At 32.0% G+C, this 17,319-nt stretch overlaps 2 protein-coding genes across 2 annotated transcripts; one reads left to right on the forward strand and one right to left on the reverse strand.

The window, feature by feature from the left end:
* Positions 1-736: 736 nt before the first annotated feature.
* Positions 737-11,437, forward strand: LOC134262220 (AN1-type zinc finger protein 5-like). The gene is made up of 6 exons (XM_062744603.1): positions 737-877; positions 4,650-4,721; positions 5,824-6,076; positions 7,143-7,286; positions 8,160-8,252; positions 8,878-11,437. Exons 3-6 carry the CDS (start codon positions 5,833-5,835, stop codon positions 9,024-9,026), a joined length of 630 nt encoding a protein of 209 aa, XP_062600587.1. The 5' UTR covers positions 737-877; positions 4,650-4,721; positions 5,824-5,832; the 3' UTR covers positions 9,027-11,437.
* A 3,165-nt stretch (positions 11,438-14,602) lies between these two features.
* LOC134262221 (guanosine-3',5'-bis(diphosphate) 3'-pyrophosphohydrolase MESH1-like) lies at positions 14,603-15,484 on the reverse strand. Its single transcript, XM_062744604.1, has 2 exons — positions 15,385-15,484; positions 14,603-14,946 (listed from the first exon to the last, which is right to left on the reverse strand). The coding sequence occupies exons 1-2, from the start codon at positions 15,482-15,484 to the stop codon at positions 14,660-14,662; spliced, it is 387 nt and encodes a 128-aa protein (XP_062600588.1). The 3' UTR covers positions 14,603-14,659.
* Positions 15,485-17,319: the final 1,835 nt, after the last annotated feature.

The following is a 17,319-nucleotide window of genomic DNA, read 5'->3' on the forward strand; positions in this document are numbered from 1 at the left end:
TAACTTATTAAATTACTTCTCTGTTTAATCTTGTCACACTTGGAAACTTTTTTTCTAATACCAATATATTCGTAAATTAATTTGATTAAATTATCCTTCTCTTCCGGAAGTATCCATGGAGGTATAACTTAGCTAAGTGTTTGCTTGAGAAAAGAGCTGTAGCGTGATTTCTTTTAAAGAAAAATGACTGAAACATTTCGTAAAATCCAGGAGCTTCCGGATGCTTCGCCCCCTGGCCCCCCACCAGGGCTTCGCCCTGGACCTACATGTACAGTAGGGATTAAAAAGTCAACAAGAACAAATAAACAAAAACAAAGAGAAAAAATATTATTGAATTTATGATAACAGTAAATTAAAAAATTGAATGTTTACATATTTTTCAGGATGGTGTTCAAATTAAGTTAATGAGAGACGAGACGTCTTGGGGAAATAGACTTTTCTTTTTTAATTCAAATATTTTGGCCAGAAGAAAACTTTATTTATTTTTATTTTTATTTGAATAACGCACTAAAATCCTTATTTTTTTTCAATTGTATCCCCGGACAGTTAAAAAAATAATCAAACGTTTAAGTAATGATTTTGTTAGTCAGTTTATATGTTTGTTTTGACAATAAGTTGTAGTCATTCTCGTATTTTCAGGATACCGTTAGAAAGGCGATTCCTTACTCATCCTCTATCTATTTTTAGAAAATCCGTCATTGAGAAGACCCTTCTATGACGTCACAATTGAATGCCTCCATATGGTAAACAGTTTAGCCAATGATACGATGCGATCGTGATCATGTGACTTATAATAATGGAATAGTGTCATAGGGGATAATTGTTACACGTACAGACTAGAAATAAGGAAGAAAACAAAGAAACGAGAGGTCTTCAGGTTTGTTTAATATGGAAATTGATGAATCGATAATTCAAATACGATATTTAAGATCATTTTTACTTAAAATGAAGGTTGTATATAGTAGATTTGTGCGATATTTTGTTGTTTTTCTGAACAAGGTCGCCATTTTGCTGACAGAAATACCAAACAAACTACGATCAAGGGTGGGTCATATTTTACGAACTCATGAACTTTGGTCCCAGAAAATCATATAAAAGGACAGAAATTTGACATAGAATGATCATGAGAGTGAAATAACTCAACATTCTGCCCTAAAAATCTGTAAATCGACCATTTCCTTTTGTTTTGTAGGTTTCAATTTTGCTTCATCATGGCCAATAATTTAATGACGAACAAAGTGTTTACGAAGATTGCATCTTCTGCTGCATAATTAATTTGAATTCGCATTTCCTCAGTTTATAAGTAATATTTACCATCAGAATTGTTATGATTTAGTTGTTTTGCTATTCATTTTAGGGCCTCTTTCAATCAATATTACTTGTGTTGATTTGACACATTGACACACATAAAAACATTCATCCAGTTTTAATTCTTTTTATAGCATGAAAAATATAACTAATGTAACAATTAGATTAACACAACATATAGAAGTTTACGATTTTGAAGTACCGTCTTAAATTATGATCTATCATTAGTAATCATCACTTCCATGTTGATGAATCCCTCCAAGTCCAATTAACATGATTAATGTACAATTCATTTATACAGTCCTGCTATGCCGAGTTACCCCTTACCTTAAATATGTGATTTTCTTTCTTCTATGCAACATTGCTAGAATTATTATAATTAGCCACAGCATGTCATCTTTGTTCATAAAAAGAAAAAACTTGTGAGGTCAATATTTAGAAATAATTAAAATGTTAGGGAATATAGGAACTCAGACTCCAAATATAAGTCCAGCAAATGACAAGAGTAGTGTTAAGATGACCAGAATCTTTTCTACTTTTGAAAAAAAGATGATTTACCGTATTTAAAACATAAGTTAATAGGTATATTACCGTGTTGATCATTTTGGACCCCCCCCCCCCGACTCTAGCATACAAAAACACATGAACTGTTCAACACAGAGAACATAAGTGATTTGTCAAAACAAAAAACAAAATCCACGTGCAAATATTTGATACCTCTGGTTAAAAATTACAGGTAAAATTGGTGCAAAATCAATGCAGGCTTGTAAGGCGACCATAATTTGATTTTTAGTTTTACGGATTTTTTTTCAACAAAGGTCAAGTCGGAGGACGAAAAAAAAAAAAAAAAAAAAAAAAGACAAAAATCATTCTAGCAACGACCCTTTTCACATATAAAAAGTCACGTCACATTTCACTGAAGTATAAAACAAAACAAAAAACAAATTACAAGATATGTTTTTTTAATATTAATATACATTACATGTATAAATGTTTTTATTTATAAAAACTACAACTTTTAATCCAAACATTGTTTAATATGAGTACCATGTAATATTTGAAATTATAAAAATTTAATTATGTTCTGCACTGTATAGTTTGCACATTCATTTGAGTGTCATTTGAATAATATTCAGGGTAAATATTAAAGTTTAACTTGGCAATTAAACGAATTAATAAAATTCTGCAGACGGTCTGAGTTTCCAGCTTTCAACTGATGGATGAATGAATTTTTCTTATTATAAGGAGCAAGAGAACTGTTTCCTGGATTTAATAAAGATCTGAAATTGAAGGAATTGGAAGTACCTGCTAGCCAAACTTAAAACTTAAAACATTTTTAAAAATTACATCTGTAATCTATTGAGAATGAATTAGATAGATTCTTAGATCCTGCATTCTTTTTTTTTTTACTCTTTGTACATATGATATCAAAGAATTATTGTAGTCCTGTTATAATCTGCTAATATTATATTTTGAAATTCAGAAACTTTATTACCCTGTTTAGCTACATAAATTCAAAGAAGACTTCTAGAGGTATTGTCAAGTTGCTGTGCAGTTTCAAGGGCTTTTATATACTGGTGTTGATGTAGGATTTGCTAAGTCACTGAATCTCATAATCCGCGGTGTTCCCTCTGCAGACTCTTTATTAGTTACCATGTACTTGCTTTCATTTCCTCTTTAAATTAATAATAAAGTACTATAGGTCATGTCTTTCCTGATCATCGTATTATTTATGGAGGAATTGTTTTGTTTTAGGCACATATAAACTTGTTTGCAGCAAAGTATCAAGTGAACTCATATCGTTATATTCACCATCATTTTTTTGTGAAATTTCCACATCTGGTATCTCTGTCTTTGATAAACAACACTTTTTATGAGGATAATGAGCAATTAGAACTGCAATTACATCTGGTAGCACAGTTGACACCTTGATTATTACCTGTTATCAGTGGCAATAAGCAGATTAGCTACCGGTAAACACTGCATGACAGCCATTTTTGTTTTGACTTGTCGGTATTTTACAAATCGAAGAAGGTAAAAAATCCGGATTTTTTCGAAATCGGTAGAAACAGCAATTAAAAAAATAGAGAGAGACATGCAATGGGGAGGGTTCAGAATTGGTAGACTCTCGATAAAATCAAAGTTGACAGCTCACCTTCTTCTACCATTCTGCACATGTGTTTTTTTTACGTTTCTGACTGATTTGCTTTTATAAAACACAGGTTTGACACGAGTGGATTGAAAATTTCCGATTTTATTTTTTTTTTGAAATGCAAATTTTTAGAGTCGGCGGATCCGTAAAACTAAAAATCAAATTATGGTCGCCTAATCAGGGCAAACATATCCTTCACTATGAAAATATTTTAATATTTATTAATATTTTATATATTAATAATATTTTAAATAATGATGTGATAAATTAGTGTTAAATTGAAATATTTAAAAATCCATTTCCATTCACGTCTGTCATTCATCATGATCAAACGGGAAATTGAACTACATATGTCAGTGAATTGATCTTATTCTTAGACAAAAATAGCTATATCGTTTTCATATGTCGGACATGAGTCTTTTAATAAAAAAAAAAATTCCCAATTACGTGGAAATGACAAAAATCCAATTCCACCCCCTTCTTCCTACAAAGTATTGTGGATTTACTCTCTACATTTAGTTCAAATAGTTGCCTCCACACTTAATTCATGATCATTTGGTGTTGCTTTAGTAGCAAATTATAATGGTGACTTATATTGTACTAAAGCAATATTTATTTACAAAAAATAAAGTCTGTGGTATGATATTATATATGTGATAACTACAACTGACAAAAACACTAAAACCAGTTTGAACCAGCCTTGACATAGTTCCATATTTAGCAGAACTCAACATGAAGGCCATACACGCAGTATCTAACATATATACTACATGATTTATATTGTTTTTTAAACCAAGAAAACTAAATATATCTTACATCATTTTGTTAATGTTGGTCTTCATGTTTTTTACATTGACAAACGCCATGCCCTTGACTGACAAAAACTTGTAAACTTTTGTGTGAGATAACTGATTGATCAGTTGAGACTTACTTCAGTCGGCAAAATGAAGTTCAGAATCAATACTTTTGATCAATTCAGCATGTCCAGATCTTAAAAGACACATTTTTTCAGGAACAAAGAAAAGAAAACCCATTGATCTCTGCAATGTTATGAAATATGATTTGATGCCTAATGTTCTTTTTTTCATAAAAGAATTTCATCATCATTGATCATATTATTTTAAAAATTACTTTCATTTTCATTCTTGTCTGTATTTTCATTAATATCAATTTTTTTTTGTCATTTCAGTTTCTTTGAAGATTCGTGTGATTTCTAATCACAGTGGCTTTACTTAATATATAAAACAGGATAAAAAGAAATGTAAGTATTAGATATCCATTGTTGTATTGAAAATGCATGACTGTAGTAGATTTTTAACATAAGAATCATGATAATGCAGGGGCTGACAAATAGATTTTTCAGGCACTTGCCCACGGGCAAGTGCATGGTCAAATTTCACTTGCCCTACTTCAATTTTTACTTGCCCCACCAGCACTTTATATTTATCATAATGAATTAATTTGTCTCTCAAGCGAAAAATTTTGCAGCCTAGGATTGTTGTTTTGAATATTGGTGACAACTGCCATTAAGTACTATGTACCATACAATCTGTTGATTAAATAATTTTAATTTCGTGGAAAACTATGACATTTTTAAAAATATTTATTGATTGATTTTTTTTTAAAGTCACTTGCCCACGGGCAAGTGCCTATTAAAAATTCACTTGCCCGCCTCTAAAATTCACTAGCCCCGGGCGTCGGGCAATGGGATTTGTCAGACCCTGATAATGTCTTGGTAATTTGTCATGGTGAAAATGTAGGTTACAGGCCTGGATCACAACGTTGTAAAGAAATTAGGTCACCTTACCTGATTCAAGAGGCAGGTGTTGATTGTGTTAACATTGTCATTATCAATGCCTGATTTAATTACAGTCAGGGAACATTTTTCATCAGGAATAATTCAAGATTTTTTTCATTTATTGGGATGAATATGATGATTTTTTAAATTTTTTAAATATAAATCTTAAAAGTGTATCTTTTTGTCATGTCCACGAAAAACTGTATCTCCCTTTTTTTATGTGAATGTTAATGTGTTCTGAGTAATAATTATGTTCTTAAGATTATCAGTTTCTTCAAAGCCACTATCTGACAATATGTTAAGTAATGTTTCAAGAATTCGACTAGATAATCAAATGCTGATGATCTTTTTAGTACATGTGCTAGAATTATTTTATTGAAAGGGTTTGGGGGTGAAATTTAAATGAATTGTGATAAAACTTTACAAGGTCAATTTTTTGAGAACAGGAGCAAATCTCCAACTGTAAGGCAGTGTAAGCGTTATCTAGGTCACTAAAACAATGCTAATACTGATAATTTGGAACCAAAATGTACTCTTAAAAGATAAACCCCAAATTATTTTTCAGAAAATAAAAATGGATATGGAACAGAATGGAAATCAGAACCCATCCCCCCTGTGCCGTGCTGGGTGTGGTTTCTACGGTAGCTCCTCCTTCGAGGGTATGTGCTCCAAGTGCTATAAGGATACGATGAAGAATAAAGAGAACGCCCCCACCCTCAGTGGCCGTCTCAGTCCCGCGTCGGCAACCACTGTCAGCAGCTCAGGTGAAACGGATTCGGTGGGAAACGTGACCTCGACGTTAGCTCACACCTCTCTAGGTACGGTATTACCTCGTACGTCTGTCTGCCCGTCACCTGCTTGCTTTCCTCGTATGTTTTCCCATAAGCTCACCTCTTTAGGAGCGGTATAACCTCTGTCTGTCCATCACCTGCTTTCTTTTCTCGGCATGTCTGTTTGCTTCTAATTTTGACTTTATATTTTCCCATCATTCTGAACTGTTTGTTTACCCATTGATCATCTGCTTGCTTTTCCTCCTTCGTTTTCCCTTTAGCTCACATGTAAGTACAGTATATTGTCTGTCTATCTGTCCATTAATCACCTGTTGGCTGGCCATCAGTTTTCCCATTGTTCAACTGTCTGCTTTCCCATGTTTGACTGTATTTCCCAAAGTTCCCTACATCTGTCTGTTTTCCCATGGATCATTTGCTTGCTTTTTCCTGGTGTTTTCTCATCTATCATCTGTTCACATTTTCTGCCTGACGTGATGGTTTTTTTTTTTTTTAAAAACACTTGCTTGGTTCAGTTCATTCAAATTCTTATACCTTGACCCTAATGTAACGATGCTAGCTAAATAGTGTCAATGCTTTTCAAATCTTTTGATATGCTTTAATTTTTATTCAGTGCTGTTTTGTGCACTGGTAAATACTGGTACACATTGTACCAGTATTTTGCTTCCCTTTCCTCTTTATTTTATCTTGTGTGAACTGGCTGTAGTTATGTCCCTATCATTGTTTTGTAGGTGGCTTTAATCATGATCAGCTTTTCCCATGCTTTGCTTTAAAGTATTAATCATTTCAAGTGTTCAGAATGTATTTATAATGTAAATGTGTATTTTTATGTTTTTAATTAATTTGTAATTCTTAGCATTTAGCATGTTAAACAATTCATTAATTAGATGAATAATTTATAATATATTGAACGGAAAAAGTACTCAGGCTTTAGTTCTTAACACACTTACATGACTTAAGAGAAAGAAGTGAAATTAATATTTCAGTTTATTGAAAGTTCAAAATTATGCAAAAATAAAAAGACACCAGAAATTACAGTGTTTTCTTAGTTTTAATGCTAAATATAGATATTTACATGTTGTGGTTGTGATTGTAGGTACACCTGAGTCCGGTAGCTCTAACTCCCTGAAGGACCTGGCTGCCAGCACCACCCCCAGTGTAGAGACCGCTACCCCCACTGTCCCCATCCCCGGGGTCAGCTCTAGTAAACAGGAGGCAGAGAAGGCGGACGTTGCTACAGGTAAAGAGATTAAGAGCTCCTCAACCTCGCCCCCCCCCCCCCCCCCCCGCCACATGCCCCCAGTGGTAAAAGATTGAACGAGTTCTTTACCCCTCATATCCTCAAGTGTTTTCTCTAAAAATAGGCCACAAGGTAAATTTACAGCTTCACTTTGTAAAGAATATATTTAAGAAATTTTTAAAATTGCATATGAACGAGATACTGTACAGCTTTGATGACTGGCCTCTTAAAATTGACCTTTTGACCTTCTGTTGTTTTTAATTAAAGCAATAAAGGGAAAACACTACCCACCCCTTAAAGCACACAATTACTGATATTTTAGTACAGTTGCAGAGAAAAAAAAATTATACTGAAAATAGAAATGAAATAAAATTCTGAGTTTTATTTCTGTAAAGGTAAGGATGGGGGAAAAAACATTATTATGCTAATATGGCAAAAATCAAAAACATCAATTGTATTTGAATATCATCAATTAAATAGACTATAACTACATACTCGGCATTTGTGTACTGTATACAGGGTTTTTTTTTCGCCCCATGTTATTTTCTCCGTTTTCCACTTGCAAACAATTTTGCCCCATTTTAAATTCGACCTGTCATAGTTCTGTTAAGAAATTCTACTGTTTAATTTGAATTCGCCCCATTTTAAATTCGCCCAATCAAGAAGAGGGCGAAAATATCCCTGTATACAGTATTTAGAATGATGGAGGCATATTTAACTTTTCGTGCAGACCTGTATACTCTTTCGATTTCGCCTCATCAAATCTCACAGACAAAATCTTACGAAAAATACTGATAGACAATAATATGTGAAAACAGGTCCAATCAAACATTTAAATGTATGGGATCATTATGAGTAATTATTAACTTGTAGGAGGGGTTGTTACGGACGTGGCCTCATCACCAGATGATAAGAAATCAAAGAAGAACCGCTGTACTACCTGTAAAAAGAAAGTGGGCCTTACAGGTAACTTATGCTTCCTAGTTCTTTTGTTTGTTTATTGCATATATTGTGCTGCCAAATTGTTTCGTTCAGAATTCCTAACAAATGAACAAGGTCATTTTGTTATCAACTTTTCTTGATTTTCTCGTCTAGTCCTAGAAGCTCTAGATGATGTGGTGAAAAAAAGGAATTGCACTGAGATAAATGTGAAATATTCATTGTTTATGGGGATAAGGTGTTAAATGCTAAGGTTCATTTTGGACAGGCCCTCACTATAGTTACATTGCCGTCCTCTTTGTGGCAGAAAATTGCAGAATTGCTCTGAAGTGATTTTAGTGAAAAGTGAACTTTTTCTCTAATCTGTGTCAAGCATTTGATAATGACTACAGAATAAGCATGGGGATTGACAATTATATGACTTAAAAGTTGCTTCTTCTGCTAAACTATAAAAAGAGTATTTGTTCTCCTTAAAAGTAGCTCTTAGTCATTGAATAATGGATAATCTAACCTTCATTAACACTTAGTTTCAAGGTGTAAAATTTTTTTTAGCTTCTGTATGACTGATAAATTGATGTAGTAATTTATTTTTCTTTAATTTTAATTAATTGATAATTAAACGAATTATTTTAATGAACAATTTGATTTTCAGGTTTTCCCTGTCGCTGCGGAGGCTTGTTTTGTAGTATGCACAGATATTCGGACAAGCACGAATGTGATTTTAACTACAAGGAACTTGCACAAGAGCAGATCCGCAAGCATAACCCTGTCATTGTGGCAGAGAAAATTCAGAAAATTTAATGCCGTGAAACGTAGGAGTTATCATATTGTTGTCTTCTTCAGACACTTGTGTCTAAAAAATTTTTTCTTTTTATTTTAAAATGTGTGGGTGTTTTTTTGCATTAATAGAAACATCAAAGAGAGAGCTTATATTAGATTTTACAGAATGGAGGAATTAAGGAAATACATGTAAAAAAAATTATATATTTTTTGGTAATTTTAATTCAAAGGGATTGAGATGTTCACTTCTTCAAAGGAAAAAAATTGTTGATAGTTTATTGTTTTTCCCCCCTTTTTTGTGGAATTTGGAAAGTATTTATTATAATTAATATATATATTGTTTATGTTTCTTTTGATATTTTTTCAGCACTAATACTTTTTCAGTATTTTTATTTCCTTTCAGACACATTGTATTTAAGATAAATAATTCTTCAGGTGTGACCATCAGTCTGTTACAAAGTTATTACAGCATGTCAACATTTTTTCCCTGACATTTACATTATTTAATGTGAAAAAATGCATTTACAGTTGCTTTTTGCAAATGTGAACTCCACTGTCTGTGTGATTTTACAAAGAATTGTGGGAGAAAAGTAAAGAATTGTGGGAGAAAAGATTAACATACATGTACATATGTATTCTGAACCATTGTTAAAAAAAATTTCAGGAAATATGAGGGATAGAGTCAGTTTTTTTTTTTTTTTCTTTGTATGTTTAAAATAACATAGGGGTTGATCTACGAGTGTTTCTGTGCATTTTGAATTGAAAGTTTTATATAAATTTATGCATTGAAATGTTAAGTATACCCCAGTGCTTGCAGACTTTTAATATGCAGATGCTAACTTTGCCCAGAGGCGAGCATTATTTATGATTTTTATTTATTTCCAAAGCTATGTTCTCTCTATCAAAATATTTTTCAATTTTTCTTTTAGAGTATCAAAAAGTAACATTAATGAAAACATTATAATATTAATAATATCAATCTAACGTATATGTAGTGTTTATGACTATTTTTCAAATATTGTAATTGTGTGGGTATTTTCCCCTCTGTATTTTACATTGGACGATAAATTGTTTAATTACTTAGATAATTAATTGTTTACAAAATGGTAATTGTACATAGGAGCTTCTTACACCAGTGCATGTACAGAGCTTGTTAAGTCCACAATGTTATTTTCTGTGTGAAAATTCAATTTGCACTATAACCCTTTATAAGAATCTTTTGCCTTTTAATCCTCTTTTACCCCCCCCCCCCTTTTTTTTCCCTAGTTCTTTTGATATGGTCAACTTTGAATATAATAATATCCCACATATCCCTTGTGTAAAACGTTTTTTAAAACAATTTTCCTTCTACATTTAAATATACACCCTCACACACCTTTTCAAGAGTGCACTTTTCCCTTATTCCTAAAGTAGATCATTGTAAATGTTCCCCATTATAAAGTAAAAAGTATTTTTTGATGTAAAATACAATTTGCAGATTTCTTCTTTTTTAATTATGGTGATTTATGCAATTCCACCTGTCTAATTGAGTAATTGTTTATATCTCCCACACATGTAGCATTATATTGGTAGGGTTGATATGGGATTTTAGTGTGTGGTCCATTCATTGTGTCTGATGAAAGAACAATTGTGATTGGCTGTGTGTGTAAATGGTATTTGAAAGAAGAATTCTGATTGGTTGTTTAGAGGACATTTGAATAATTGTGATTGGTTTTCATTTGAAGAATGTTAAAGTGATATATATTGGTTGTCTGTGTTTGAATGGAGTATGGATGTATAAAGAAGGAGTGATGTGTTTGTAAAGCTAGATATCTATAATTAAAAATATATTCATGTGTATTGTTATTAATTGATTATTGATTTGTTTTATTAACCATATAACATAGTGATTTTTTTGTCATTTAAAAATCCATACACATTTTGCAGTTTTTTCCCCCTCTATATAAACAATGATAAACATTAAAATTTGGTTATATGAAAATATCTAAGAAAATATACACAGACATGCACATATTTGTCATGTAATGCACAAGAGTACTTGAATACAAATTGTTATTAGGATTGTTATATTTTTGTTTCTAAACGTGAAAGTCAGTTTTTTTTTATGTTTGATTACAAAGCAAGGCATGCTTTATTCAATTTTCAAATTCAGTGTTGTTGTTATGTTTTTCTCCAATTTAAGTAAAGTTCACTTTATAAAAATGTTATGCCCCTTAAACTTCTTGTGTGAAAAAAATAATGTGTATTTGTGTGTACATGCTTCTACATTAAAAACATTGTCACTACCGTTATATGCACTTTCTATACAGTATCATACATACGCTTTTTTGAGAGAAAAAAAATCCATTTAACCCTCGTCAGATTTTTAGTTTCATTTCATGGAACGATTTCATCATGAGCTGTGAAAATATTTGAATAAACTTGTTATAGATGCAGATTTTCAGAGTTTTCATTATCAAGCTTAAGGGAATTTTTATTGCAATTTTATAAGTTAATGGGGTCAGATTTCCATGGGCAGGGATTTGCCGCCAAGATATACATATTTTTCAACAAATGCCTTGAATGGTTTCTCTGTGGATATTTTGATCACTTGAAGGCAATTTCTATTTCCCCCAGTCTCTAATTTTAGACAAAGATGGGGGATTTTTACAGCCCACTGTGTATACAAACAAGGGGAGAGAGTCTCTTATATAGATGAAATCAGATACATATCTGTGACCTAGAGGGAAAAGATGAAAAAAGGACATCTTTTTAGAAAAAATAAAATGCATCTGAAAAATCATTTAGAAAACCTTGGGCAAAGGCTTTTAAGTGTATTAAAATAAAGGACTCTTCAACAAGTATCTGAAGTAATGAATGATAATTCAAAAATTGAGTGGTTGCTTCAAAATTCCAGTACTACAGTGCAGTGTGGGTTACATAAGAAATTACATGTATCTGCTATTTACAGGTCAATTCAATTAGGGCTTATGTTAAATATATTTTGCAACCAATATACATGTCCAGTTGAACTTCGGTATTTGGAACATGGATATCTCGAATACCATGGATATGTCAAAGTGATTTGGAAGTCCCAGCCACATATTCTTTAAGTATTTTACAATTGATATCTCAGATCATTGGATATCTGGAAGTTTTTCTCAGTTCCACTGAGTTTGAGAGAACAAGATTTGACTGTACTTTATGATTTTGAATGAAAATACATGTACAATGTACTTTCAAACCAGACACATTTTGACAGTACATACACAGTTAAACTTCAGTTTCTCGAACTCCGATATCTCAAATCTAAAAGTATTTAACCTTTGATATCTTGAATTCTGGGATATCTCAAAGTTTTTTCTCAGTCCCGTCAGGTTCAATAAACGAAGTTTGATTGTAATGAAGAGTAGATCAGAGCCACAGGGCAAAAATCCTTACAAATAGAAAATAGTTCAGACATAAATGTTTTAAAAATGTTTTAATGATCATATTTGTCATGGTCTGTTCAAGAGAATGAGTATTTCTTTAAAACACTACAATTCTTCTGCACAAACAAATACTGTATACAGGGAAATTTTCGCCCCCGTTTAATTTTCGCCCCTTTCGCTGTAGTCTGGCGTGGGCGAATTTAAAACGGTGCGAATTCAAAGTAAACTGTATATTATCTTAAACAAAAAAATTTTTGGGTGAATTAATTTAAAACGGGGCAAACTTGTTTTCAGATGTGAAAGGGCGAAAATAACACGGGCGAAAATAACCCTGTATACAGTATCTTTCACTTAAAATATATGAACATCAATCTACATCTTTTATATTAACATGAACTGTTATTCAGAACTGTTAATAAGTAAAACAAGTAGTACTTATTTAATTACCAATTGTTATTTGCAACATCTTTTATTCATTTTGGAATCCACCCATGATTTATAATATTCGAGATTGAAGCACCTTCATTTAGGTATATGAATGGTTCGCTATGACTATTTTTTAGTACAATCATGTAAAAGAAGACAGCCAAGACTTATGGATATTTCTCATTCATATATAGGTTTACAGAACTAGTATCTTGTAGCACTTCTAGCAGATGATTAACTTTTAAAAAAAAAAATAACAAGTAAATGTAGTAATAAACTCAAGTTCACTTAATATGCATCTTGCATATTTAGTGATCATATAAATTTTACTTAGATAATTTAATTAAAATTGAGAAGTAGCTAAACATCAAAGAAAATATGATATTCAATTATTGATATAATTATTTAATACATTAATTGTCTAATACTAAATGAAATTACAAATGAAACAAACAGTTATTTTTTTTCAAACAAAATATCTAAGTTAAACCAGTTTTCAAATTAATATCTTTTTGGTTTTTGGGAAGGGGGAGGGGGGCGGGTTACAGTGCTACATACATGCACAAACAACCAAGTACAGTGGACCTTCAGATATCCGAATGCCAGATATCCAGATGCTTCAGTATCAGGACAATTTTTCATCGGAACAGATTTTTTAAATGTAATTTTGTCTTGTTTAACTGGTGATTCAGGTATTTGGACACTTTATAAATCTGGACAAATTGACAAGGAACCAAAGCGTCCGAATAAATGAGGTTCCACTGTACATGTAACTATAAATTCACATTTCATGGGGTCAAATTTTTGTGGCTTGAGGAAATAAATTAGTTCATAGTGCTTTGATTTCCTTGTAAATCCTTCATGTTAAAGATTTCTTGCGATGTTATGTTTTTATACCAGTAATATTTGAATTTCTTTCACATGAAAACAAAAATTAAACCTCCATGAAAATTGGCAATTTTAAGTTTTCTATGTTGCAGGACTAATATCAAATCACGCTGAGTATAAAAAAAATTGGAAATATCAACAGAAAAAAACATACATGTATAAAATAAATAGACTCAACAATATTTGGAATAATAACAAAGACACATTGTAAGAAAGTCATGTCACTCGGCTAAAAAATTACAAATTATTCATCTTCATATCAAAATGGTAAAATTTCTAATTTTTCATGATGTTCATCGACTCCAGCAAATCTGTATTACATGTATCATGGCCTAATTACATGTACTTCTAAGAAACTGAAAAAGTTAATAATTCAGGAAGTAAAATGAATTAACAAGATTGCATATAGATATGCGTAATGGCATTCAAAAATAAATTTTGTAAAAAAATTTATCATGTTGTGTATCATGACCCAATTTCAAACATATGTTCATAAAAAAAATTTTTAAAAGAATTAAATCGTAATATTGAAAGGGGGAGAAAATCACTGTTTACATGTACTAGGCCAACATCAAAGGGAGGGTCAGATTAAAAATAAGTAAATGGGAAATTTTCAAAGGAGAAATGAAAATTTCTATTTTGCATATACCGGTACATGTACATGTATTTGTTAGTGTTAAAAAAATATATTTCTTAACATTCAAAATAAAGTTGTACTATACACAATATTTTATATAAAAACATTTTGGCAACTCTTGCCTAAGAGTGGATATTGTCAACAAATTCAAAAACAATTCTGACTAATTTTCATTTAAAAGTTAAAAATTATTCAAAAATGTGTTTTAAAAGATAAAATCAATGCACTTTTTATCAATCAACTGAGATTGATAAAAATATAAAATATGCAAAATACAACAGGTTTCAACAACATTACATAATATCCCTTTCTTTAAACAATTCATCCAAACTGTTTTCCATGGCCTGGTTAGTTCCCCTGAGACCATCCACAACTTTTTTGGCCCACTGGAAATACTCTTTTACTCGGCTTTCCTGCCATCCGCAAGGTGTGCACCGATTGAGATCTCGTAGATTGTACAGCTTGTCAGCGAGCTTGACCAGCTTGGCTTTGTAGCTTGCGTGGGGAGCATGGTCGATTTGCTGCTGTTTCCGTTCAAGCTTGGGAAGATTTTTGTCGTCAGTTACTTCTCTTACAAGACCTAAAAGTTAACAAAGGAATACAGACATTCAGCATGTACGTTTTTTTTTATCTTCTGAGGTCAAATTGACTAACAGATCTAAATACATGTAAATGATTTTTTTTGGGGGGGGGGCGGGGCCGGGGAGTAGATGTGGGAGGGGTCATCGCAATCTCTTTGGTTCTGCAACAGCTGGGCTGAATGTAAACAAATCTTACAATATGTCATTAAATATATATTTTTGGAGAGGAAATTCTGTTATATTTCATTTACATGTACATGAACTGATATTAGAAGAATTTTGGACCGAATAAATAAAACTGGTGAACCTAGGCTCAATTTCCCTCAATCCTTTCCACCTACATTTCTCCCTCCCTTCCCCCCTCTCTCTATCTTTCTCTCCCCCCCCCCCCCCTTCTTTACATGTATCTCACTCTCCATTTTTTTTTTTACATGTACCTGTGACCTCTTCCCCAAAATTGTCCAAAATTTCTTCAAATGTGGTGTTAGTATCTTCCACAGTGTCATGGAGTAGGGCTGCCTGTTGATAAATACACATAATTCAGTTGATTGATAAAAAGTGCATGTTACACTAATGTTATTACTGTAAATCACTTTTTATTCGCGACAACTTTATTTTCGCGTAATTACGCGACACGGCATGCTCGCGAAAATTTAATTCTCGCGTATAATAGAATTCCTTATGATTATATAGAGCAGTAACCACGATTCGTGAAAATTTTGTCTCGCTAATAAATAGTCAATGACTATCTCGCGAAAATAAGGTGTCGCGAAAATTAAGTGATCTACAGTAATTGCATGGTTGCAGAGTGATTGAAATATATATTCAGGAGAATTTAAGATAATTATATACATACACATCATACTGTAATAACACATCATGCTGTGTAGTGCTTTATATTGTTTTATAATTCGTAATTGTAAAAAGGACAAAAAAATAGACCAGAAATCATATAGATCAAGCAAGTTTAATCATTAGACAAATAATCATGTTTAAATGCCGATTCAAAACATGCAATTATCTAAAAGCAGGTATAAAAATTGAATGTAAGCAACAAGCCATATGTGTAGTAATTTAACTTAATATTTTTGTAGAACAAGAGGCCCACGGGCCTTATAGGTCACCTGAGTATCATGTAACAACTTTCCAGCGATTGTATTTGGGTAGTGTTTTAAGCCAAAAGCCATGAAATTCACGACTTTTGAAAGAGGCACCATAGCTTATCAAAGGGCAGATTTCAAAGCATAAATTTATTTTTAGTCAAAGTACCCCCTTGGTACCCCTGACCCAGCAGCCCTGAAATTATCTATTTTGAAAGAGGACCTTTTCTTCATTATAAGGCCAGCATTTTTTTTTTATGTTTAGGTTTAGTTATGAACATGAGAATAAAAAAGTCCCAAAGGAAAAGGAAATAAATTTTTTTGATAAATCAATTATTAACATTAATTTGTACATTCTTTTTTATGCTATAATCTTAATAGGCTGACCTTACCACTGGACACATAATGCTTACAAATAGGAAAGTAGAACATTTAATTGCTTATTTCATCATCTGCCAGTTTGGGCCAGTTATATAAATTTTGTGATGTTGATCAAAATATATTTTAAAAATTCAATTCTTTAAAAATCTTTCAATACATCTTCATTTTCTTAATATGTGTTAGGTGAATGTGTAGACATTAATTGTTCTAAAATTTACTTGATGCCTAAAATTATAATTCCTATCATTAAAACAGACAGGAAGTATTGGGGAGTAGGGTCAACATTTTTTCAATTAAGTGTAAAATAATTTTTCTGGCTGACACAAATGATACTACATATATTTGTATATTCTTGCCTTTTAATAGTTGAATTTTTTTTTATTTCTTCACTTCAGGTTATTGTTTATTTCTTCCTCAATGGACTTCACTTCTCCCATAGTTTTATTCATTACATCTGATGCATAAGCAACCATTTTCTGAAGAATGATGCTTAGACTGTAAGCTATAACAGAGACCTAAACAATGTCCCTGGCAATATGCAATAGCTACCACGGGCAGTTTAAAACCTGGGGGAGGAAAATAATTTACAGTTACTTTTGAAACGAATACATAATTATCTCACAAGCATGTCATTGTGAAACAAAGTCGTTAGCATTTAATTTGTCCTTTGAACGGGTGAAACGTTTTGAATGGCACTCTTATCGATGAATTTTACACTAAATCATGCTTAATTCTTGGATCTAGCTTTATTTACCCGCCGTTTCATCTAATAACTGGAAGTGCGAGTTCGTAAATTTGAAATCTCGATCCCGACTCAAATTTGACATCGGAAAGAAAAAAATTGTTTGTTTTTTTTTCTAAAAGTTCAAAACCTTGAGCGGAGGGTTTGTA

This window comes from Saccostrea cucullata, unplaced genomic scaffold (genome assembly GCF_032062105.1).
Source record: "Saccostrea cucullata isolate Sc308-1 unplaced genomic scaffold, CSIRO_AGI_Scuc_v1 ctg11946, whole genome shotgun sequence".
NCBI classification, from domain to species: domain Eukaryota; kingdom Metazoa; phylum Mollusca; class Bivalvia; order Ostreida; family Ostreidae; genus Saccostrea; species Saccostrea cuccullata.